Source organism: Somniosus microcephalus, chromosome 6, assembly GCF_052327205.1.
Source record: "Somniosus microcephalus isolate GS21.2 chromosome 6, FLI_Smic_1.0, whole genome shotgun sequence".
Taxonomy (NCBI): domain Eukaryota; kingdom Metazoa; phylum Chordata; class Chondrichthyes; order Squaliformes; family Somniosidae; genus Somniosus; species Somniosus microcephalus.
In genome coordinates, this window is record NC_140992.1 from 17,906,757 (window position 1) to 17,931,466 (window position 24,710).

The window sequence follows — 24,710 nt, forward strand, 5'->3', positions numbered from 1 at the left end:
TGAGTCTATTGGATAAGGATGCCTGGCCGGGTAAGTTGGTGGCACCCTTGTCTTCAAGACAGAAGATTGGGTGTTCGAGCCCCACTTTAGGTCAATACTGATTCCCAAGGAACTATTTGAAGATCAGACAGATATCCTGGGCAACAGTGTTCTTAACTGAAGCAATCCGAAAGGAAAATGCCGCCTTGGTGATCGCGATCTCCGCCACGCACACCGCGGGAGGCCTCGATCAGGTGAGTTTTGGTCTCCTTACCTAAGAAAGGATATACTTGCCATGGAGGGAGTGCAGCAAAGGTTCACCAGACTGATTCCTGGGATGGCAGGACTGTCGTATGAGGAGAGATTGGGTCGACTAGGCCTGTATTCACTAGAGTTTAGAAAAATGAGAGGGGAATCTTATTGAAACGTATAAAATTCTGACAGGGCTAGACAGACTGGATGCAGGGAGGATGTTTCCCCTGGCTGGGGGGTCTAGAACGAGGGGCCACAGTCTCAGGATACGGGGTAGGACATTTAGGACTGAGATGAGGAGAAGTTTCTTCACTCAGAGGGTGGTGAACCTGTGGAATTCTCTACCACAGAAGGCTGTGGAGGCCAAGTCACTGAATATATTTAAGAAGGAGATAGATAGATTTCTAAACGCAAATCAGGGTGTATGGGGAGAGAGCGGGAATATGGTATTGAGATAGAGGATCAGCCATGATCATATTGAATGGCGGAGCAGGTTCGAAGAGCCGAATGGCCTACTCCTGCTCCTATTTTTCTATGTTTCTATGTTTATATGAGTTGCACGGGGACGCTCGTTTGATGGTCCGCAGCTCACCAGCCCGATGTTAACGAGGCCGCCAGCTGTAAATCGCAGACGGCTTTTTGCCGCGGGTACGGGCGATCAGCCGGGGCGCTCCACAGTCGCTGGCACAAAAGTCAAAACCGTGCCGATGGAAATCGGTCAATTTCTCTGCTGGGCAGCAGATCCGCATCAGCAGCTTCATGCCCAGGCAGCAAGTTGAAAATCTACTCCGGGATTTAGACCTGCAGATTGAGATGTTAAACCGAGGCCCCGTCTGGAGAGTCTACAACTAGGGGGCATAGTCTCAGGGTAAGGGGTCGGCCATTTAAGACCGTGATGAGGAGGAATTTCTTCACTCAGAGGCTTGTAAATCTTTGGAATTCTCTGCCCCAAAGGATTGTGGATGCTGAGTCGTTGAGTATATTCAAGGCCGAGATAGATAGATTTTTGGACTCGAGGGGAATCAAGGGATATGGGGGATCGGGAAGGTGGAGTTGAGGTCGATGATCAGCCATGATCTTATTGAATGGCGGAGCAGGCTCGAGGGGCTGTATGGCCCACTCCTGCTCCTAATTTTTATGTTCTTATCTCTATCCTCTCAGGTGGCATTATTTCGAAGAAGAGCAGGTGAGTTCTCTTTGGGGCATCCTGACGTCTTGAGCGGCGATGCATGAAAGCAAATTCTTTCTTTCTTTCATTCTTCTATACAACACCTGAGCATTGGTTCCTTGTTCTTTGTTCAAAAGCAAAGGTTGCCACCCTGCATTTATGTGAATCATTTATCGAACTATGCTAACAATCAAGGAAACAAATGTCTGGGAAGTGGTAAATACATGACACGCCTTTGTCAATACAAAAGAGAAGTCTTGGTCTGCTTTAGGGCCACCAGCCACAGCACAATGTGTTTCATTTAGGCAGAATAATTATGGTAATAAGGCTGGCTATGAATCAGCACCACAATAAACAGGAAATGGCAATTCATTCAAAACCTGCACAGCTACAGGTAGGCATCAACAACCTCAAAAGCTTCCAAATACAAATATATATCTTAAAGGGTAAGTGCCTGCCTCTCATTTGGATAAAATCATTAATTACAATAAGTCAAGTCAAAACATCCTTAAGCTAGCTAGCAATATGTTTTAAACTGTGGCTTATTTTTCAATATGTAACACAGACAGTATGGGGGTACGTTTGCAATGCAAGGCTTGTGGAGGGTCGTGACCAACAGAAAATCGGGGTTTCTAAATGTTGTCGTGCCATCTCCGTCACCACCCTCACCGCTAGCGAGAACGGCAGTGGGACTAGCGTCTCACAAAATTACTTGTTATGGCTTCAATGTTGTGAGATGCTGGTCCCCCGGGGCAGAGTCCTTTACGGTGGGATTGTAGATTGGCAAATCGGGATCAGGGGTCAGCGCGCCAGATTTATGGCACTCCCGCTATTCTGGCTGGAAATTACACCTCAAAATTTACGGGCTTATATTCTGTTTCCTTTGCCTTGGATAAATTCCTGCAGACTGTTAACCCAGAAATATGCAGACAGGACTTTATGTAACTCGTTAACTGGTGTACTACAATTTCAGCCAGAGGGAATTATACCCCAGGCGTTTGCTCAATTTGTATTTTATAATTTAATTGAAACAACCAATGAAATACAGTTGAAAGATATTGTAGATTCATTACTATATTTGTGAGGGAGTTAGAAAGCAAATTTTTCAGAATGCTAGCCAGTTAATGCACTGGGGTCAATTTTCCTGAGTCCAGTACCCAGGAACACTTCCACCCTCCCTAAACCTCTCTGCCTCTCTACCTCTCTCTCCTCCTTCAAGACGCTCCTTTAAACCTGCCTCTTTGACCAAGCTTTTGGTTCCCCTGTCCTAATTTCTCCTGATGTGGCCAAGTGTCAAATTTTCTCTAATAACGCTCCCGTGACCTGCCTCGGGGACATTTCACTACGTTGAAGGCGCTATATGAATGCCAGTTGTTGTTGTGTACCAGGCCGCTAAGCAGAGGAAATGAGATGCCTGTTTCTTGCGGAGCTCAACAAACAACTGATGAGAGAGTGGAAATGTGAGTTGACACCAATTCCGGAGAATGGGATTTTGTTAGAGGTAACGAAAAAAATAGCAGACCGTTACTGCACACCTTTAACGCTTCTCAAGCAGTTACCGAGCAGCTTCACTGTAAGCACAGTCATGCTTTCCTTGCTGGGAAATGCGTTCAAGGATGCCACAGATAACCGTGTATGCTTGAATGCTTTCTACATACAAGAAGCGCACACTAGTTTGACGAATGATGTTATTTTTTAATTTTTCAAAATTTTAAGTTGCATAATTTATATGCCAGCTAAATAAAAGTGCTGTATCAATCCTCCACGCGCATTTTATAGATTCAATGACAGTAACCTTAGGACATTAGTACAGTTGCAGATTGAATGAAAAATTATTGGTAAAACTCGTGGCACTGCTACCGTATGCTTACAAAGTTTCTCTCCTGCTGTTATCCTACTTGTTGCGTGAGTGTACTTTACTGTTGATTTTGCCTGGTCTGCAATAAGCTTCCTCTCTTGTACAATGCCACAATGTGGAGACGAGAGCATAGGTTTACACTGGCATTTTACTTGATTTTGGGTGAATCTGAGAATCATAGAGAATCATAGCATCGTAGGATCTTACAGCACAGAAGGCGGCCATTCGGCCCATCGTGCTTGTGCCGGCTCTTTCAAAGAGCTCTCCCATTAGTCCCACTCCCTTGCTTTTACCCCATAGCCCTGCAATTTTTTTCCCCTTCAAGTATTTATCTAATTCTCTTTTGAAAGTTACTATTGAATCTGCTTCCAGCACCCATTCAGGCAGGGCATTCCAGATCACAACAACTCACTGTGTAACATTCCTTTTCCTCATGTCCGGCTCTTTTGCCAATCACTTTAAATCTGTGTCCTCTGGTTACCGACTCTTCTGCCATTGAAAACCGTTTCTCCTTATTTACTCTATCAAAACTGTTCAAGATTTTGAACCCGTCCATCAAATCTCCTCAAAGACTTGTGTGCACACAGCCCCAGATCTCTCTGTTCTTGTGCCCCCTTTAAAATTGTAGCATGTAGTTGATATTGCCTCTCCTCATTCTTCCTACCAAAACGAATCACTTCACACTTCCCTGCGTTAAATTTCACCTGATGTGTGTCTGCCCATTTCACCAGTCTGTCTATGTTCTCCTGAAGTCTGTTACTATCCTCCTCATTGTTTACTACATTTCTGAGTTTCATATCTTTGAAATTATGTCCTCTTTACCCAAGTCCAGGTCATTAATATATCATCAGAAAAAGCAGTGGTCCCAACATTGACCCCTGGGGGACACCACCCCACACTTCCCTCCAGTCTGAAAAATCAACCGTTCACCGCCACTCTCTGCTCTCTGTCCCGTAGCCACGCAGCCACTGCCCATTTAATCCCACGGGCTTCAATTTATATAAAACATCAACCGCACTACCCACTTTGCGTTACTTCACCAAAGAACTCAATCAAGTTAGTCAGATACGATTTGCCTTTATCAAATTTATGCTGGCTTTAATTTATTAACCCACATTTTTCCAAGTGCCAATTAATTTTGTCCCGGATTAATGTCTGAAAAAGTTTCCCCACTACCGACGTTAGGCTGACTGGCCTTTAATTGCCGGGTTTATCCCTCTCTCTTTTTTTGAACAGTGGTGTAACATATGCAATCTTCCGGTCCTCTGGGGCACCACCCCCATACATAAGGGGTATTGGAAGATTGTGGCCAGAGCCTCCTCAATTTCCACCTGCACTTCCCTCCGCAACCTAAGTGCCCCCCATCCGGACTGGGTGACTTTTCTACTTTGAGTACTGCCAACCTTTTAAACACATCGGGGTAGATTTTGGAGAACCTGTCGGGAAGAAGGCGGGACTTCCCCTTTCGGGTTTTTGACCCGCCTACTTCGACGTCCGGCCAATCCGCTCGATTTTCCCTTGATTGACCTTGTTGAGCCCGCCCAGCGGGCTCAGCAGACCAATTAAGGGCCACCCGGCAACAGGTGATGTCACAGACTGCAATTTCATCTGTCAAGAGAACTTGACAGATGAAATATCAGTGTTTTACAGCTGTTTGAAGCTTTCAAACACTTACACTCTGATTTCTAACATGAGTCGTTCTGCACAGACTCAGTTAGAACTGTCACCGGCACTCAAAGCTGAAGGCTGTCACTTTTGACAGATCGCAGCCGTTCAGCTTTAAGTTCCGGCTGAGTGATGGGCTCCCGACGGCTACAGGAAGAAAGGCTGTTAAGGTAAGTACAGGTAAGTAAAAGTTCTTTACACACTTTAGATACACTAAACACACTTACCTTTGCACTCATGCACCCATCACTCACCCGAGTGCCGACATCGCGACCCCTCCAACTCCTTCAACCCGACGGCCCGCCGCTCCAACCTGGCGTGGTTTGCAGCCGTCGGGAAACCCACACGAAACCCCTCAAAATAGGGATTAGGCTAAAAACTGCCTGTTAACTACCTGTTAACAGGCAGTTAATTGGCACTAATCCCTTCCCGCCTGGGGTCGGCGGGTCCCAGTGCGGGGTGGGTACCCACCGCCCCTGAAACTTACGTGGGGCGGGGTTTTGGGCGGGATGGTGTCGGGACCCCCGAATTCAGGATTCCCCCCCCCCACATGCCTGAAACCCCGCCTGACGGCTCCCCGAAAATCTAGCCCATCCTCTTTATCTATTATTATCCTAGAGTGGAAGAGGAAAATCGGCCAGAGAGCATTCACTTCAAGGATTTTCAGTGGGCAAATACAAAAGGCAATGGATATCTGGAACTCTCGCCCCATCACAAAGGCTGTGGATGCCGGGTCAATTTAAATTTTCAAGACTGAAATCGATAGATTTTGGTTAGGTAAGATTATCAAATAATATGGAGCAAAAACGGTTAAATGGAGCTGAGGTACCGATCAGCCATGATCTAGCTGAATAGGGAAATAGGCTCGAGGGGCCGAATGGCCTAGTCCTGTTCCTATGTAAGTGATGATGAGCAACCCATAATAACCATCATGAAACTGGAAATCACAACAGAAAATGCTGGAAAAACTCAGCAGGCCAGGCAACATCCGTGGAGAGAAAATAGAGTCAACGTTTCGGGTCAAACCCTTTGTCAAGACTGGAAAGGCACAGGAAATCAAATAGGTTGAAAGGCCAGGCTGGGAGAGAACAAAAGAGAAGTGAAGAGACATTGGCCTAGAAATTCAGTTGCGTTTGCGCCCACTTAGGGGCGGAACAGTGGGTTGCGCCGGAAGTTTTTTAGTGCCCGAAATTAAGTTGGACCCTAACATTGGCGTTAGCCGGTAGCGCTGCTCCGGCACCGATGACGTCATCGGTGTGCGCAGCGCCCCGGTTCCAACGCGATTCCGTTCCGAAGGCCAAATTCAGTTGCGGCCGCCTCGCCCGCAGCGGCCGCAAACAACGTTTGGAAAACGGGGCCTTGCAGCTCCGAGAGGCCGGCGCATAAAGGTGGAGGGGCGGCCGGCCGCTTTCCCGGCGGCCGCATGGCCGCACCTCCTTCCCCGGACTCCTGCACCACCCCCCCGCGGCATTGCTGTCTGACTCCCGCGAGCCCGGCACTTCTCCGTGGTGCCGGGCTCATTTGCCGGGGGAATCCAGCGGCGATCTCATGGCTGCAGGCAGCTCCTCTTTAAGAGAAGGAGGAGGCCTGCAGTACCCCAGCCTGCCGCACCGCATCGGGTGGTGCAGTGGCAGCTGGACGCCTGAAATAGACTTTCATCGCCCCAAGCGAGGCGGCCAAACCCTGCAGTAGCGCCCGCCTCCGTCTTGGCCCGTCGCAACTGAATTTCAGGCGGGCGCTGCGGGAATCCGGGCGAGCGCTAAATTTCAGGCGCTGAAGACCTGGCGGGGCCTTACTGAATTTCTAGGCCCTTAAGAGGTATTCAAAATGAGACGAGATGGTGATAGGACTAGTGGAGACAAAAGACAGCTCTAGATTAGGTGTGAAATGTGCTGGCAGAATGGGAGACAGCTGCCAGGTGGGAGAGAGAAAAAAAAGAAAGGGGGGAGGGGGAAAACCAAAACAAAGGGGTAGATAAAAAATAAGTAAAAATGTAATGGGGGCCGAGGTTATGATCTGAAATTGTTGAACTCGATATTGAGTCCAGAAGGCTGTAAAGTGCCTAATCATTCTGCCAGCCCTCTAGATGGGTTCCCCTGACAGAGGCAGAAATCCTGTCCAACCTAGATTTGCAACTTGCCTCCCCGGGCATTATAAATTGGGCGATCCAAATCGACTGGCGGTTATATAAACCACCTTTTCATCTCCCTTTGAAGTCAACGGTAATAGAAAACGGACGGTTTCAATAACGGGCGGCCGATCGACAACGCCCAATTTCACGCCCCGCGGTTTTCAAGTTGAAAACCAACGCTCAATGTCGTCAACACCAAAGTTGAAAGGAAAAAGCCGATCCTGTGTTGACAGAGTTTGCCTGGATTGTACATAAGAACCGTGTAGATGATCCATATATCAGATCTTTGTCATCCCTAAATCTGTCACTGGGCTCCTGGATATGGAAAGTGTATCTACACAGAAGAAAGGAATAACGGTTCACTGGATTGATTCCTGGGATGAGAAGTTTGTGCTATGAGGAGAGATTGAGTAAAATGGGCATTATATTCTCTGGAGTTTTGAAGAATGAGAAGCAATCTCATTGAAACACATAAGATTCTTAGAGGGATTGACAGGTTAGATGCTGAGAGGCTGTTTTCCCTGGTTGGGGAGTTTAGAACTAGGGGGCATAGTCTCAGGATAATGGGTCGGCCATTTAAGACTGGGATCAGGAGGCATTTCTTCACTCAGAGGGTTGTGAATCTTTGGAATTCTCTACCCCAGAGGGCTGTGGAAGCTCAGTCATTGGGTATATTCAAGGCTGAGATCGATAGATTTTTGGGCACTAAGGGAATCAAGGGATATGGGAATCGGGAGTTAAGAACATTAGAATAAGAACATAAGAAATAGGAGCAGGAGTCGGCCATTTGGTCCCTCGAGCCTGCTCCGCCATTCAATGAGATCATGGCTGATCTTCTGCCTCAACTCCATTCACCGGCCCCATCACCATATCCCTTGATGCCCTTACTAGTCAGAAATCTATCGACTTCTGTTTTGAATATACCCAATGACTGAGCCTCCACAGCGCTCTGGGGTAGAGAATTACAAAGATTCACCACCCTCTGTGTGAAGAAATGTCTTCTCATCTCAGTGCTGAATGTCCTACCCTTTATCTTGAGGCTGTGGCCCCTGGTTCTAGACTCCCCAGCCAAGGGAAACATTCTCCCAACATCCATCCTATTAAGTCCTGTAATAATTTTGTATGCTTCAATGAGATCCCCTCTCATTCTTCTGAATTCAAGAGAATACAGGCCTAGTTTACTCAATCTCTTCTCATACGACAGTCCCGCCATCCCAGGAATCAATCTCGTGAATCTTCGTTGCACTCCCTCTATGGCAAGTATATCCTTCATTAGGTAAGACCAAAATTATACACAGTAATCCAAGTGTGGTCTCACCAAGGCCCTATATAATTGGAGTAAGACTTCTTTACTCCTGTGCTCAAATCCTCTTGTAATGAAGGCCAGCATAACATTTGCCTTCCTAATGGCTAGCTACACCTGCACATTCACTTTCAGTGACTCATGTATAAGGACACCCAGGTCCCTTTGAGCATCTGCATTCCCCAATCTTTCACCATTTAGGAAATACTCTGCCTTTCTGTTTTTTCTACCAAAGTGGATAACTTCACATTTATCCACTTTTTATTCCATCTGCCATGTTCTCGCCCACTCACTGAGCCTGACGAGATCCCCTTGAAGCCTCTTCACATCCTCTTCGCAACTGACACTGCCACCTAGCTTTGTATCATCAGCAAATTTGGAAATGTTACATTTAGTCCCCTCATCCAAATCATTGATATAGATTGTGAATAGCTGGGGCCCAAGCACCGATCCTTGCGGTACCCCACTAGTCACAGCCTGCCATCCTGAAAAAGACCCGTTTATCCCTATTTTTTGTTTTCTGTCGGTTAACCAATTCTCAATCCATGCTAGTATATTACCCCCAATTGCATATGCCTTAATTTTGTTCACCAACCTCTTGTGTGGGACCTTAGCGAAGGCCTTCTGAAAATCAAGATACACCATATCTACCGGTTCCCCTTTGTCTACTCCACTAGTTACATTCTCAAAGAACTCCAATAGGTTTGTCAAACAGGATTTCCCTTTCATAAATCCATGTTGACTCTGCCCAATCTTACTGTTAGTTTCTAAGTGCCCAATTATTGCATCCTTTATAATCGATCCCAGCATTTTCCCAACTACTGAAGTGAGGCTAACAGATCTGTAGTTCCCCGTTTTCTCTCTCCCTCCTTTCTTAAATAGCGGGGTTACATTTGCTATACTCCAATCTGCAGGAACCATTCCAGAATCTATAGAATTTTGGAAGATGACAACCAGTGCGTCCACTATTCCAATGGCCACCGCTTTCAAAATCCTAGGATGTAGGTCATCTGCTCCTTGGGATATATCGACTTTTAGTCCCATTAATTTTGCTAGTACTGTTTTTTTACTAATAATAATTTTTTTATGTTCCTCATTCTCTTCACACCCTTGGTTTTCTTGTATTTCTGGGAGATTTTTTGTGTCTTCCTCCGTGAAGATTGAAACAAAGTATTTATTTAATTTCTCTGCCATTTCCTCATTCCCCATTATAAATTCTCCTGTCTCTGACTGTAAAGGTCCTACATTTACCTTTGCCAGTCTTTTCCTTTTCACATACCTATAGAAGCTTTTACAATCCGTTTTTATATTTTTCGCTAGTTTGTGCTCATATTCCATTTTCCCTTTCTTTATCAATTTCTTGGTCCCCCTTTGCTGATTTCTAAAAAGATCCCAATCCTCAGGCTGACTGCTTTTTCTGGCAACTTTATAAGCTTCCTTCTTTGACTTAATACTAGCTTTCATTTCTTTTGTTAGCCATGGTTGGATCACTTTCCCTTTTGGGTTTTTATGTCCTAGAGGAATATATGTTTGTTGCAAATTATGCATTATTTCCTTGAATGTTAGCCATTCTATGTCCACCTTCATACCTTTTAGTGTAGTCTCCCAATCTACCGTGGCCAACTTGTCCCTCATACCCTTGTAGTTTCCTCTGTTTAGATCGAAGACCTTAGTTTCAGATTGGACAACATCACTCTCAAACTTAATGTAAAATTCAATCATATTATGGTCACTTGTCCCTAAAGGCCCCTTTACCTCAAGATTATTGATTAGCCTTTTCTCATCACATAGTACCAGATCCAGAATAGCCTGTTCCCTGGTTGGTTCCTCCACATACTGATCCAGGAAACCATCTCGCATGCATTCCAAGAATTTGTCCTCCACACCATTAGTGGTAATTTGATTTGCTCAGTCAATATGTAGATTAAAGTCCCCCATGATTACTGTATTGCCCTTATTACATGCACTTCTAATCTCTTGATTGATACTGTGCCCTACATTACCATTACTGTTTGGTGGCCTATACACAACTCCCACCAATGTTTTCCACCCTTTGCTGTTTCTTAGCTCCACCCAAATTGATTCCAGTTCTACATCACGATCTGCCAAGCCAAGATCTTTTATCTCTACCGTACCGATCTCATCCCTTATTAACAGCGCTATGCCACCTCCTTTTCCTTTTTGTCTGTCCTTCCTAAATGCTGAGTACCCTGGAACATTCAGTTGCCAGCTTTGGTTACCCTGCAACCATGTCTCTGTAATGGAAATTACATCATACCCATTTACTTCTATTAGTGCCATTAATTCATCCACCTTGTTGCGAATGCTACATGTATTTAGATAAAGTGCCTTCAACTTTGTCTGTTTAATATTTTTCTGCACTTTGACCCTCTTTACTGTTGGCCTTTGTTTCTGCACCCTACTAGTTTTGCTGACTACTTTTCTAACTTGCACTTCCAGCTTTGGTTCTCTCCGTTCTGGGCCCACACTTAGGTTCCCAGCCCCCTGACAAACTAGTTTAAATCCTTCCCAACAGCACTAGCAAACCCCCCTGCGAGGATGTTGGTCCCGTTTCTGCCGAGGTGTAACCCGTCCAGGTCCCACCTTCCCCAGAATTGGTCCCAATGCCTCAGGAATTTAAATCCCTCCCTCCTACACCATCTCTCCAGCCACGTATTCATCTGGTCTATTCTCCTATTTCTGCTCTCGCTAGCACGTGGCACTGGGAGTGATCCTGAGATTACTACCTTTGATGTCCTGCTTTTTCATTGATTTCCTAGATCCCTATATTCTGCTTGCAGGACCTCATCCCTCTTTCTACCTATGTCGTTGGTACCGATATGAACCACGACCTCTGGCTGTTCACCCTCCCCCTTCAGAATGTCCTGCAGCCACTCAGTGACATCCTTGACCCCGGCACCACGGAGGCAACATACCATCCTGGAGTCACGTCTGCGGCCACAGGAACGTCTATCTGTTCCCCTTACGATAGAATCCCCTATCACTATTGCTCTCCCACTCTTTTTCCTCCCCTCCTGTGCATCTGAGCCACTCGTACTGCCACAGACTTGGATCTTGCTGCATTCCCCTGAGAAACCATCTCCCCCAGCAGTATCCAAAACGGAAAATCTGTTGGAACATAAGAACATAAGAAATAGGAGCAGGAGTAGGCCAATCGACCCCTCGAGCCTGCTCCACCATTCAATAAGATCATGGCTGATCTGATCCTTACCTCAAATCTTCTATCACTTCCCATCCCACCCGAACCCATGTGATCTCCCGGGAGAGGCGAAAAACCAGATAAAAAACCCAATGGCCAATTTGGGAGAAAAAATCTGGGAAATTCCCCTCCGACCCATCTAGGGATCGAAACTCTTCCAGGAGATCACTCTGTCCCTATATTTTCTACAGTACTTACCTCCTGTAAGGCGATCTCCACCCCAGCCAGGAACAGGAATAAAACCATCTCCTGAAATCTAACACAGAATTAGAACACAAGAAGTAGGAACAGAACCAGGCTACACGGCCCCTGGGCCCGCTCCACTACCCACAGGGCCATGAACATTCCGAACCTAGACTCATGTCCAATTTCCTGCCCGCTCCCTGTAACCCTTAATTCCCTTTACTTCTAGGAAACTATCTATTTCTGTTTTAAATTTATTTAATGATGCAGCTTCCACAGCTTTCTGGGGCAGCAAATTCCACAAACCTACCACCCTCTGAGTGAAGAAGTTTCTCCTCATCTCAGTTTTGAAAGAGCAGCCCCTTATTTTAAGATTATGCCCCCTAGTTCTAGTTTCACCCATCATTGGGAACATCCTCACCGCATCCACCCGATCAAGCCCCTTCACAATCTTATATGTTTCAATAAGATCGCCTCTCATTCTTCTGAACTCCAACGAGTAGAGTCCCAATCTACTCAACCTCTCCCCATATGACCACCCCCTCATTCCCGGGATTAACCGAGTGAACCTTCTTTGTACTGACTCGAGAGCAAGTATGTCTTTTCTTAAGTATGGACACCAAAACTGTATGCAGTATTCCAGGTGCGGTCTCACCAATACCTTGTATAACTGCAGCAATACCTCCCTGTTTTTATATTCTATCCCCCTAGCAATAAAAGCCAACATTCCATTGGCCTTCTTGATCACTTGCTGCACCTGCATACTAACTTTTTGAGTTTCGTGCACCAGGACCCCCAGATCCCTTTGTACTACAGTACTTTCCAGTTTCTTGCCATTAAGATAATAACTTGCTCTGTGATTTTTCCTGCCAAAGTGCATAACCTCACACTTTCCAGTATTGTATTCCATCTGCCAAATCTCTGCCCACTTACTTAGCCTGTCTATGTCACTTTGCAGGTTTTTTATGTCCTCCTCACTCACTACTTTCCCTCCCATCTTTGTATCATCTGCAAACTTTGATATGTGATGGACCCAGGGAACTCCTGCTCTACATTCCTAGTTCTTTTACTCTGTCTGGCGGTCACCCATTCCCTTTCTGCCTGTGCACTCTTTACCTGCGGTGTGACCACCTTGTTAAATGTGCTATCCACGAAGATCTCAGCCTCGCGGATGCTCCACAGTGACTCCAGCCACAGCTCCAGCAGATTTCGAGTAGCTGCGGCTGGAGACACTTCCTGCACACATGTTCGCCCTGGACACCGAAAGTGTCCCTGACTTCCCACATAGCACGGGAGGAGCACTCCACGCTGCCGAGCTGCCCTGCCATGTCCTACCCTTAATTTACTCCCTTTACTTCCTTTAAATAAAAGAATATTAAATACACTAGGGACCTTACTTCACTTTAAGCACTACTTACTCTAAACTAGAGACCTTACTTTCACTTTAATGACTGGACTGTAGAAATGCTCATCAGGTCCTACTTACCAATCAGCTCCTTCCCTTGTGCCAATGTCACTTTTAATCTCTGACGTCACTTTCGAATGTTGCCTTTTGAGGTCCGCTCTCACTGCTGCTCAGTCTGGGCCTCGAGCCTCGGGCTTTATTTCCTCGCTCCTCCTTCGCCTGTTCCCTCACAGGTCAGTCCGCTCTCGCTGCTGCTCCCAATAGCACTGAGGTAGAAGATCAACCATGATCTTTTTGAATGGCGGAAGAGGATCCAGGGGCCATATGGCCCACTCCTGCTCCTATTTCTTAAGTTCTTATGTTCTTAACTTGCATTTATATATAGCATTTTTCACAGCCTCAGGATGCCCCTAAGCGCTTTGCAGCCAATGATGTACTTATGAAATGTAGTCACTGTTGCACACAGCAAGGTCCCACAACAGCAACATGATAGTGACCAGACAATCTGGGTTTTTTTGGGTGATGTTGATTGAGGAATAAATGTTGGCCAGTTTCACGCCAGGGAGGCCCATTGAAAATCTAATCCTATTACGTGGAAGGAAAGTCCCTAGCTTCAGTACGTGGATCACAAGTCGCTATTGACACCAACAAACTACACTTCCAGAGCAGGAAGATTTATTTTGTGGTCATCAGTACATCCAATCGCCTCTGCACAAGCAGAAATCCCCCATCTCCCTGACCTAAAGATGCTCTGATCAGATTTTAGGGCATTCAATTAAAAGCTGTTTTTCATTGAATTGTAATGTCCAATTGTTTTGAAACCAGGCCATTGAATTCGTTCTGAAATGCGAATACTGGAAATAGAAAGAATGAATTTGCTGCCAGAATTGGCACTAATCACTTATTATGGAAATTAGTTTAATCCTTTTACAATATGAAAACTAATATCGTGTCACAGAGCTAATCCTTCAAGTGCATTAAGAGGAAGCATTTCGTTCTGCTCGTAAAGTGTAACAAAAAGGTAGATGAGGTTTGTGAATGAGAAGAGCACAGAAAAGATTTCCTTAAAAAGGCATTGCTGCTGTCACTTTGCACCTCGTTTCATTCATGAAGAGGGCAGGAAAGCAAATAATGTAAAGAAAGAAAATAAATGCCTCGATCAGGACTTTTTCAAAGACACTGCAGAGAGATTCTGGCCAAAGGGTGTGTGAGGGGCAGAAAATGAGCCCTGGACTCGCACACAAGCCTGCAGTTAGTTGTATGAATGGATGGTTCCATTACAACACAGCCAGAAACAAGGGTGCATTTAGAATCATAGAATCATAGAATGGTTACAGCACGGAAGAAGGCCAAAAGGTGACCAAAAGCTTGGTCAAAGAGGTAGGTTTTAAGGAGTGTCTTAAAGGAGGAAAGAGAGGTAGCGGGGCGGAGAGGTTCAGGGAGGGAATTCCAGAGCTTAGGGCCTCGGCAACAGAAGGCACGGCCACCAAAGGTTGAGCGATTATAATCAGGGATGCTCAAGAGAGTGCCTTAAAGAAGGAGAGAAAGGTGGAGAGGCAAATAGATTTAGGGAGGGAATTCCAGAGCTTAGGGCCCAGGCTGATGAAGGCACGGCAGCCAATGGTGGTGCGATGGAAATTGGGGATGTACAAGAGGCCAGAGTTGGAGGAGCATGTAGTGTATGTACCTTTAAGAGAGAACTACTTTTACAGCTCCTGTATACTGTAGTACCGGCAGTGACCATACCTGTATATAAGCCTTGAGCATGCCTCTGTACCCCCAGTCTTGAGACTACCCTACTCCAGTAAATACCTGTTGATTGTTAAGTTACAGCATCCGTGTGGTTATTGAAAAACATCATACTCTCAGAATCACGGATCTAACAGTGGCGACGAGTGTCGATTCAAATCTACCTGCAATTCTGCATTTCCCTTCGAGGGCGGTGAAAGAAAGTCGAGGCCAGAAACACAGGCGTCAACCATGAGCAAACGCCCAGTCATCCGGCAGAGAGTGAACATCACAGGGGAGGCTGTGGAGAGCCGGGCTTGGTTTCCCAGCCATGACGATCAGCAACAGACTGACAACAGGTACCAGGTACAGCGCATACCCTTCCCGGACAGAGGCGGCTGGAGCCAACCGACGGCAGAGAAAAAGCCAAGCAGCGTCAACGGGGTAAGATAGAGGGTGAAGCGCACAGGGCACAGCCGGGGGTTGAAAACCGAACGGCGTCGAGGAAAAACAAAACGGAGAGAGAGAAGGTAAAGCAGCAGCCGGGTTCAGGACCGAGCGGCGGAAACGGGAAAGGCGCACAGAAAAAAAAAAAAAAACGCGCAGAGCATAGCCAGGGCTCAAGGGCTGAACAGTGTCCGCGGGGAGAAGAAGGGAGAGCGCGGGAGATGCCATTGAGCCGCGGAGAAGAAGGAAGAGCGCGGGAGACGCCATTTTTAGAAGCTGCACAGAGAAGAAGGGCGAGCGCGGGAACAAAGGAAAGCACGGGAGACGCCATTTTGTGCCAGCAGAGAAGAAGGGAAAGCGCGGGAGACGCCATTTTTGACAGTTAAATCACACCCAGGGATGCCGAAGAGTGGCAGTATCTCTATGTTCGACAATGAAGTTGAAGATTGGGCGATATATGTGGAACATATTGAGGTGTACTGCAGGACGAATGAAGTGCCAGATGCTAGGAAAGCACTGGTTTTGTTAAATTCCATGGGTGCAAAAACTTATGGGTTACTGCGAAACCTAATAACCCCAGAGAAGCCTGTGAATAAGAATTTCGAAAGCATAGTAGAAATCCTACAGGACCACTTAAACCCCACACCGCTGCTGATAGCAGAACGATTTATGTTCCATAAAAGGAACCAACACAAAGACGAAAGCAACGCTGAGTACTTAACGGAACTGCGCAAGCTATCGAAACACTGCCAGTTTGGAGTGGAACTAGCAGATACGTTAAGGGACAAGTTTGTGTGTGGGCTTCAAAGTGAAGGAACCCAGAAATGGCTTCTATCAGAAAAGGATCTTACGCTGGACAAGGCTTTCAGTATGGCAGTATCATATGAAGCAGCCGCAAGGGGCGCTGCAGAGATACAATGGAGACCGCAAGAATATGGCACCAATGAAATGACCTATGGAACAGGGAAGTGTTATCGCTGCGGCAGAACAACACACGACCAGAAGGATTGTTGGTTCAAGGACCAAGTGTGCAGACAGTGTGGAAAAGCAGGACACATAGCAAGAGTCTGCAGGTCTGGGAAGAAAACCAACAGCAAGAAATCTCCACAGGAGAAGTACAAAAAGGTACACAAGGTGATGGACAGTAGTTCAGACGAACAGAAAAGTGACACAGACTCCGGAAGCAAGGAGCTGGGTTGTCTGAAACTACATAAGGTAACCAAAATGGAGGATCACCAGACTATCTGGGTTACACTCAAGATAGATGGAGTCCAAGTGAAAATGGAATTGGACACAGGATCAGCCCTAACAGTCATAAACCAAAGGGACTATAAGCGGCTATTTTCACATATACCCTTGAAAGCTACAGAGATTGTCTTGAAGACATACACAGGGCAAAAAGTCTACCCCAAAGGAAAGATAAGGGTGAAAGTGATATACAAAGGCCAGGAAATACCGAAAATGGACTTATATGTATTGCCAAATGGAGGACCACCACTGCTAGGACGTGAATGGATCCGGAAGATACAATTAGATTGGCATTCCATACAGGCACTGAAGGTTGAGGCCAAAAAGGATGACGACGTCACACCTGGACGACTGTCAAAAATGCTAACTGACGTAAAAGAAGTGTTCCAGGAGGGACTCGGAACACTAAAAGGCATAACAGCAATGATTAAAATAGAGGAAAATGCAAGCCCAAAGTTTCTTAAGGCCAGACCTGTGCCTTATGCGATCAGACCAGCCGTCGAAGCAGAGCTGGAAGGGTTGGAACATTCAGGAGTACTGTCCAAAGTAGACTGGAGCAAGTGGGCTACACCCATCGTTCCTGTAATGAAGAGGTCGTTGAGTAATACGCCTGGGGAACCAAAGAAGGTCCGCATCTGTGGGGATTTTAAGGTGACAGTGAACCCAGTCCTTCACACGGTACAATATCTGCTTCCACGAATTGAGGATATTTTCGCCTCGCTATCTGGAGGTAAATGCTTCACCAAAATTGATCTAGCCCAGGCATACTTGCAAATGGAGGTAGAAGAAGCCTCGAAACAATACCTCACGATCAACACTCATAAAGGTCTCTGTCAATACAACCGGCTGGTGTTCGGGGTAGCATCGGCTCCGGCTATTTGGCAAAGGGCGATGGATCAAGTCCTGCAAGGGACTCCAGGGACCCAGTGTTATTTGGACGACATCCTGGCCACGGGCGAAAATGACAGTGATCACCTCGCCAACTTGGAGAAGGTGCTCACCAGATTAAAGGAATATGGGCTACGAGCTAATCGCCACAAGTGCGAGTTTTTCCAGAAGCAGATCTCGTATTGTGGCCACGTCATCGCTGAAGAGGGGTTACATAAGTCCCCTGAAAAGATTGAGGCAGTAGTCAAGGCTCCAGCACCGGAAAATGTGTCACAACTGAGGTCGTTCCTCGGGCTGGTAAACTACGACCATAAGTTCTTACCAAATTTGTCCACGGTATTACACCGACTGAACACCCTACTGCAAACAGGGGTACCATGGAAGTGGAATGACGAACGTAGACGAGCTTTCCAGAAGTGTAAAGAATTGATCACATCAAAAGAGGTGTTGACCCATTTCAACCCAGCACTACCAATTCGTTTGGCATGTGATACATCACCCTATGGCATTGGAGCGGTGCTGTCGCACAAATTCCCAGTTGGGTTGGAGAGGCCAGTAGCCTTTGCGTCTCGGTCACTAACCTCAGCTGAGCGCAACTACGCCCAGATTGACAGGGAGGCCCTCAGCCTAGTGTGGGGAGTAAAAAAATTCAACCACTATCTGCATGGGCAGAAGTTCACCTTGCTGACTGACCACCAACCACTTGTCTCCATCTTTAATCCTAAGAAGGGCGTTGCAGTGATGACTGCACAACGGTTACAAAGATGGTCCCTGTTTCTAGGGGCGAATCAATATGAAATAGAATATAAAGGCACGAAACAGCATGGAAACGCTGATGGGCTATCACGCCTGCCAGTGCCTACTGTGGAGGAAGCACCAGCAGTGGACCCTATCGAGATATTTTATTCATCAATAATTGAACGATTGCCAGTAACTAACGCGGATATAGAGAAGGAGACCCGCAATGATCCGACACTGTCTCGGGTATATGATTTGACGGTGAGGGGGTGGCCAACACATGGCAACTCACTGTTGCCAGCATTCTCATCCAGAAGAGAACAGCTGTCAGTATGCCAGGGGACAGTGATGTGTGGATCCCGAGTGGTGATTCCACCCAAGTTAAGGGAGAGAGTGCTAAATGAGCTTCATGAAGGTCATCTGGGAGGGGTGAAAATGAAAAGCCTTGCTAGGGCTTATGTGTGGTGGCCGGGGATCGATCAACAAATCGAGGACCTAACCAAGAGCTGCTCAGGATGCCAGAAGGTCCAAAATGCACCACCACATGCCCCTCTACACCCATGGGAGTGGCCCTCCTCTCCATGGCAACGGGTGCACATTGATTTAGCTGGTCCATTCATGGACTCAATGTTCTTAATAGCAGTGGATGCTCACTCGAAATGGCCTGAGGTGATAAAAATGTCCTCAACCACTACAGAGAAAATGATTGCAGTCCTACGGACCATATTTGCCAGGAACGGCTTGTCAGAACAGATTTGCTCTGATAATGGACCACAGTTTGTGTCCGAAGAGTTTCGGAAATTTATGAGAAGGAATGGGGTCAGGCATTACACATCCGCCCCGTATCATCCAGCCACAAATGGATTGGCTGAGAGGTTCATACAAACCTTTAAAAAGGCGATAAAGGCCATGTGCAACGATGAAATTCCACTACAGCATAAGGTGGACAATTTCCTATTAGCCTACAGAAATGCGACACATGCAGTCACCAACCAGACCCCGGCCATGATGTTCTTTAACCGAAGGTTGAGATCTCGTCTGGATTTGCTCAGACCAAATTTGCGAAGAAATGTTGAGGATAAACAATTCCAGCACATCAATGAGAAGCCGACAAGGAGCTTCAATGTAGGACAACCAGTCTTGGCCCATGACTACCGAACAGAGAAATGGCAACCCGGAACGATATGCACAAGGCAGGGGCCATTAATGTACACAGTGGATGTCGGGGAGAACATTGTGAGACGCCACGTCGATCAGATCTTAGCGTCACAGGAACGAGTCAACCCCATGTCTTGCGTACCTGGGGATGAACCCGACATACCGGTAGCATCTACCTCAGAACCAGTAGCAGTGGAAACCAATGAACTAACCGACGAAAAGGGGCCAGAATCGCCTCCGCACCAAGAACAAGAACCTCAGGAAAGGCGCTATCCCGAAAGGATCAGGAAGCTGCCCCAAAGACTGAATCTATAAATGGACTTTTGTTGTTTAATGTACATGTTAAAGTGTTAATTGTTATTTGAATATTATGGGTACTGCTAATCTAAAAGGGGAGGAATTGTAGTGTATGTACCTTTAAGAGAGAACTACTTTTACAGCTCCTGTATACTGTAGTACCGGCAGTGACCACACCTGTATATAAGCCTTGAGCATGCCTCTGTACCCCCAGTCTTGAGACTACCCTACTCCAGTAAATACCTGTTGATTGTTAAGTTACAGCATCGGTGTGGTTATTGAAAAACATCATACTCTCAGAATCACGGATCTAACAGAGCACAGAAATCTCGGAGGGGTGAAGGGCTGCAGCAGGTTACAGAGATAGGGAGGGGGCGAGGGCCATGGAGGGATTTGAAATCAAGGAGTTGCCAGACCGGGAGCCAATGTAGGTCAACAAGCACAGGGGTGATGGGTGAACGGGACTTGTATTGTCCCGTGTTTTAATTGTGGACATTTGATGGGTTTAATTTAAATATACCGAGCGATGCTCATGGACAACCATGGTCTCTTTGATTGCTTTCGGCTTTTCCTAAAATTGGCAATTACATTTTTGCCTCCCTCAGGAGTTAGCATTACTAGTGATTGGTGATGGTAATGCACAAGGTGACATGGGCCTCAGACGTTAGGGGCTGGAGTCTCCAAGCCCTGAGGAGGCGGGCATGGAGGCGGGACAGCCGGTAAACTCGGAGAAAGTGAGGGCGGATGGCAAAGCCGCCAACATCCCGCCTCCGTGTCCTTATTGCCAGGAGGTGGGAAGATGTGCAGCTTCGGGTCCCAACTCCTGGAAGCGGGAAAGGCATTTAATCCTTTTAACTGCCTGTTAGCAGGTAGTTAACAGGCAGAAAAAAGGATTAGTGCCATTTTACCTTCACAGGTGAAGGCTTCCCAACCTCAGAGAACCCGGCCGGGTTGGAGGAGACGTGGAGGAGGTCTGCGGCGGTCGGAGGCACCTGGAAGTAAGATGTAGAGGTGAGTGATGGGTGCAAGTGTGGAGTGGTAAGTATGCAAGGTGAGTGATAAGTTTAAAAAAGTGTTCACTTACCATGTTTTCTTTTTACAGCCTTCAGCCAGTTGGATCAGGAGAGCCGACACCCTGCTTGTCAATTTCACAGAATGGCTGTTGGAATCTCCTTTCCAACAGCCATGTGAAATTTACAAATTTGAAAGGTTTGATGAGCTCTGAAGACAAGGACTCATCAAACTAAAGAGAATGTCAGTGATTGACAGCTTCACCGAGCTGTCAAATGCTGACATTTTTTCTTTCAAGAAGTCTTGACAGATAGCACGTCTGACGTTGACGTGATCTGTCAGTGACTTCCCCCCTAATTGGCCTGCTGAGCCTGCAGGGCGGGCTTAACAAGCTTAATCAGGGGAAAATCCCTTTGGCTGGTCAGGCAAGGATGGAGTCGGGACATCGGCACGACAAGCAGCAGTCCCGCCTCCAACTCACCTCCATTCACAAAATCCAGCCCTAGGGTGCTGAAGTCAATGGAAATGAAGATCAGGAGAGGTGTATAAGGGACAGCTGAAATTATCGTGCCCATTTTGCACTGTCGCATAAAATCAAAATTACCTCCACTGCATCACGTATGGCATCCTTTCTGATTTATTACATTTACTGGCATTTCTCTGACATTTCCCATCTTTCGGATGAGACATTAAACCGAGGCCCCGTCTGCTCTGAAGTGGACGTAAAAGATCCCATGGCATTAGTCGCAGAAGAGCAGGGGAGTTATCCCTGGTGTTCTGGCCAATACTTATCCCTCATCTCAATCATCATCACTAAAAACAGATTATCTGGTCATTTATCTCATTTGCTGTTTATGGGACCTTGCTGTGCGCAAATTAGCTGCCGTGTTTCCTACATTACAACAGTGACTACACTTCAAAAGTACTTCATTGGCTGTAACTGCTTTGAGACGTCCTGAAGTTGTGAAAGGCGCTATATAAATACAAGTCTTTCTTTTCTTTTTATGTACTGATTCTGTGCTCCCGTCTCCCGGTTAAGCAGATAATTGGGACTTGGCTAGTTTCTGTTCCTCATTTGTATTTGTTTCTTCTTTTGGAAGTTCCTCAAAGAAATTAAAGGCAAACAACAGCCACGTAAGTTGAATAAACAAAACTGGGGATCAACCAACATGTTCCGTGTAGGACACATTGGTTCTCACTTGGGATCATCCACGTACCAAACTCTTGATAATGTTCCATGAGGAGGCACCAAGCAGAAGACAGTTATCCTTTCCCATCCTGCCTGTAGCTTCAGCTGCTGGCTTGGCCAGCTAAAGCAATAGCTGGAGTATGTTAGATCAGGGGGTGAAAGGGCAGTTCAATCCCTGGTCCTGCCCTAAGATAGTTGAACACAGCCAGGATAGTAATAAAACTGAAGCAAGGGAAAATGGGCGGGGGAGTCACTCCACCAGTTGACTGAAAAGCATCACAAGTGAAGAAGAGCATCCTGACGAACTGTATCACAGTATGGTATGGCAGCTGTAGCTACTATGACCGGAAAGCCCTGCAGCGGGTAGTCAAAACTGCCCAACGCATTACCGGCACCCGGCTACCGACCATAGAGCACATATACCAGAAACGCTGTTTACGGAGGTCACAGTCCATCATCAAAGACCCTACCCACCCCAGCCACAGTCTGTTCGCCCTCCTGCCATCTGGGAGACGCTACAGATGCATTCGCACCCGTACGACCAGATTTAGGAACAGCTTCTTTCCCAGGGCTGTCATCCTACTGAACTCCACAAATAAACTCTAAAGCCTGCGCATCTGCCAATGCACTTTATTATGGTTATGTTTATGTTAATGTATTACAAGCCAAATGTATGTTGAATGTTTAAATGTCTTAATCTAAATGTACACTCTCGGGAGCCACAAGCCTACATTTCGTTGTACTGCACTTGTGCACGAACAATGACAATAAAGTTGATTATTATTATTATTATATTATTATTATCATTATTAAGTGCAGACCAGGAATAGGGTTAGTCACAGGGATGGAAAGAAGAGGAAATTCTTTTAAAATAACATCATCAAGTTTCACCATCAGAACTCTTAAGGGAGCAAATCTTTGAAGTTTGCTTTAAACCCTTTAAAGGTGCAATTTGATTATAATTCTTTCTCTGAACATCCACTTGCTGTCTGTAAAATAAAACAGTTTAAATACTTATACGCTGCAATTGTTTAATGTTAATACTTCTAGATTGTGATATTTTTCATTACCTTACAACATTCCTATTCACCTGTTTTTGCTTGCAATTCTAGGAAATGAATGAGACTTGCTCAAACATTAATCATGTCCTGGAAACCTACTACCTCCCAACAATGTACGGCATTGAGTTCATCTTAGGCTTGATAGGGAACATCATTGTGATATGTGGCTACATATTCTGCCTGAAGGAGTGGAAGTGCAGCAATATTTACCTCTTCAATCTTTCCATTTCGGATCTGATCTTTATCTGTACGCTTCCAATGTTTGTGGACTATTACGCCAATAATAAAAGATGGGTATTTGGCCATCTTCTCTGCAAGCTGAACAGATACATTCTCTACACCAACATGTACTTAAGCATGCTGTTTCTGGCCTGCATTAGCATCGATCGATACTTGTTGGTGAGCAACCCATTGAGGGTCCACCTTTTTCAAAGGAAGAGGACTGCCATCTTCGTCTGTATCGGCCTGTGGATTTTTGTTACCTTGGAAGTAGTCCCCTTGTTGACTTTCATTGGTGCCAACGGTGTCACAGCTGATGATAACAGTACCATCATTATGTGCGTCGATTATGCGAGCTCCGGGAATCCTACACATAATCTGATTTACAACGTGTGTCTCACCATTTTCGGGTTCCTGCTCCCAATGTGCATCATGGGAGTCTTCTGTGTGCAAACCGCACGCCAGTTAAATCAATTAAATCAAGAGCGAATGCGGAGTGTCACTCTTGAAAAACCTCTCACGCTAGTTATATTGGCAATTGTTATTTTCTCCGTATTTTTCACTCCTTATCATATCTTGCGAAATGCCCGAATGGTGTCCAGATTGGAAGTTATCAGCCTTTCACATTGCACCATTGAGGGCATAAAGGCTGCTTATGCTATTTCAAGGCCTATAGCGTTTCTTAGCATTATTACAAACCCAATTTTTTACTTCCTTTCTGGAGACAAATTCAGGGAAACAATTACGAGCAGCATAAAGTCTCTTTTTTTCAGAAATGCCACACAGCGTGCAAGATAGGGCTGCACTAATAACAGAGGCCTGTCACATTGGGAGTTCGTAACCTCAAGAAAGCTCAAAGTTGAATTATTCAGCCACATATGTCCTGGCAATAACTGAGGAGATCTGAATTGTTCTGCAGATTCACTGAGGTAGGTTTTCAAACTCGCCGTACCCGTGTCTGAAACTTGTAGTCGCGGGTTGGCCGGCCACCATGGAAACCGGTCGAGCCAAGAGAAAAAAAGGGGCCTCAACTCTGGACCGTACTTTGGAAGCTGCTTCCTAGCTAGTGTCAGTAGCTTGAGTTATAAGGAAAGACCGGGGAAACTAAGACGATGAATTTCCCTGGAGCTGGTCCTTCTCCACCACCATAGTTCAACCGGAATTGTGACGGAAATCATGGAGGCTTGCCCACTGATTGAGCGTATCAGGAAATCACCAGTAGATGGAAAATCATCTTACTAAGGAGGAGGTCCAACGTTATTTATGGTTGGTGTGATGGATCCTGAGATTTATTTTGCTTGACATTAGAACTGTTTTATTTTGACATTCATTGCATATATTTTTTCTATAGTTTGATAAGGTGTTGTCAAAGGTTATTTCAATATTTAAAGGGAGAATCTGACTGCGTTTGTTAGTTCAAACCATGACACTTTGAAAGGCTTACATGGAGCATGTTTCCAATATCAAGCTCATAGCATTTGCTATTTCAATCATTGTATTATTTAAATCTTTCCTTTTGTGCACTACCTATATTAATAGAAAATAAATGTTTTTTCCCTGAA

At 45.9% G+C, this 24,710-nt stretch overlaps 1 protein-coding gene across 1 annotated transcript; it reads left to right on the plus strand.

Annotated features, from left to right (window-relative positions):
• The first annotated feature begins 1,722 nt into the window (after window positions 1-1,722).
• On the plus strand, window positions 1,723-24,710 carry LOC147115498 (succinate receptor 1-like). The gene is made up of 2 exons (XM_085989431.1): window positions 1,723-1,845; window positions 22,981-24,710. The coding sequence occupies exon 2, from the start codon at window positions 22,984-22,986 to the stop codon at window positions 23,944-23,946; it is 963 nt and encodes a 320-aa protein (XP_085845557.1). The 5' UTR covers window positions 1,723-1,845; window positions 22,981-22,983; the 3' UTR covers window positions 23,947-24,710.

Excerpts from the sequence above, each read along its gene's own strand:
- LOC147115498 (XM_085989431.1), top strand. The coding sequence starts at position 22,984 with ATGAATGAGACTTGCTCAAACATTAATCATGTCCTGGAAACCTACTAC.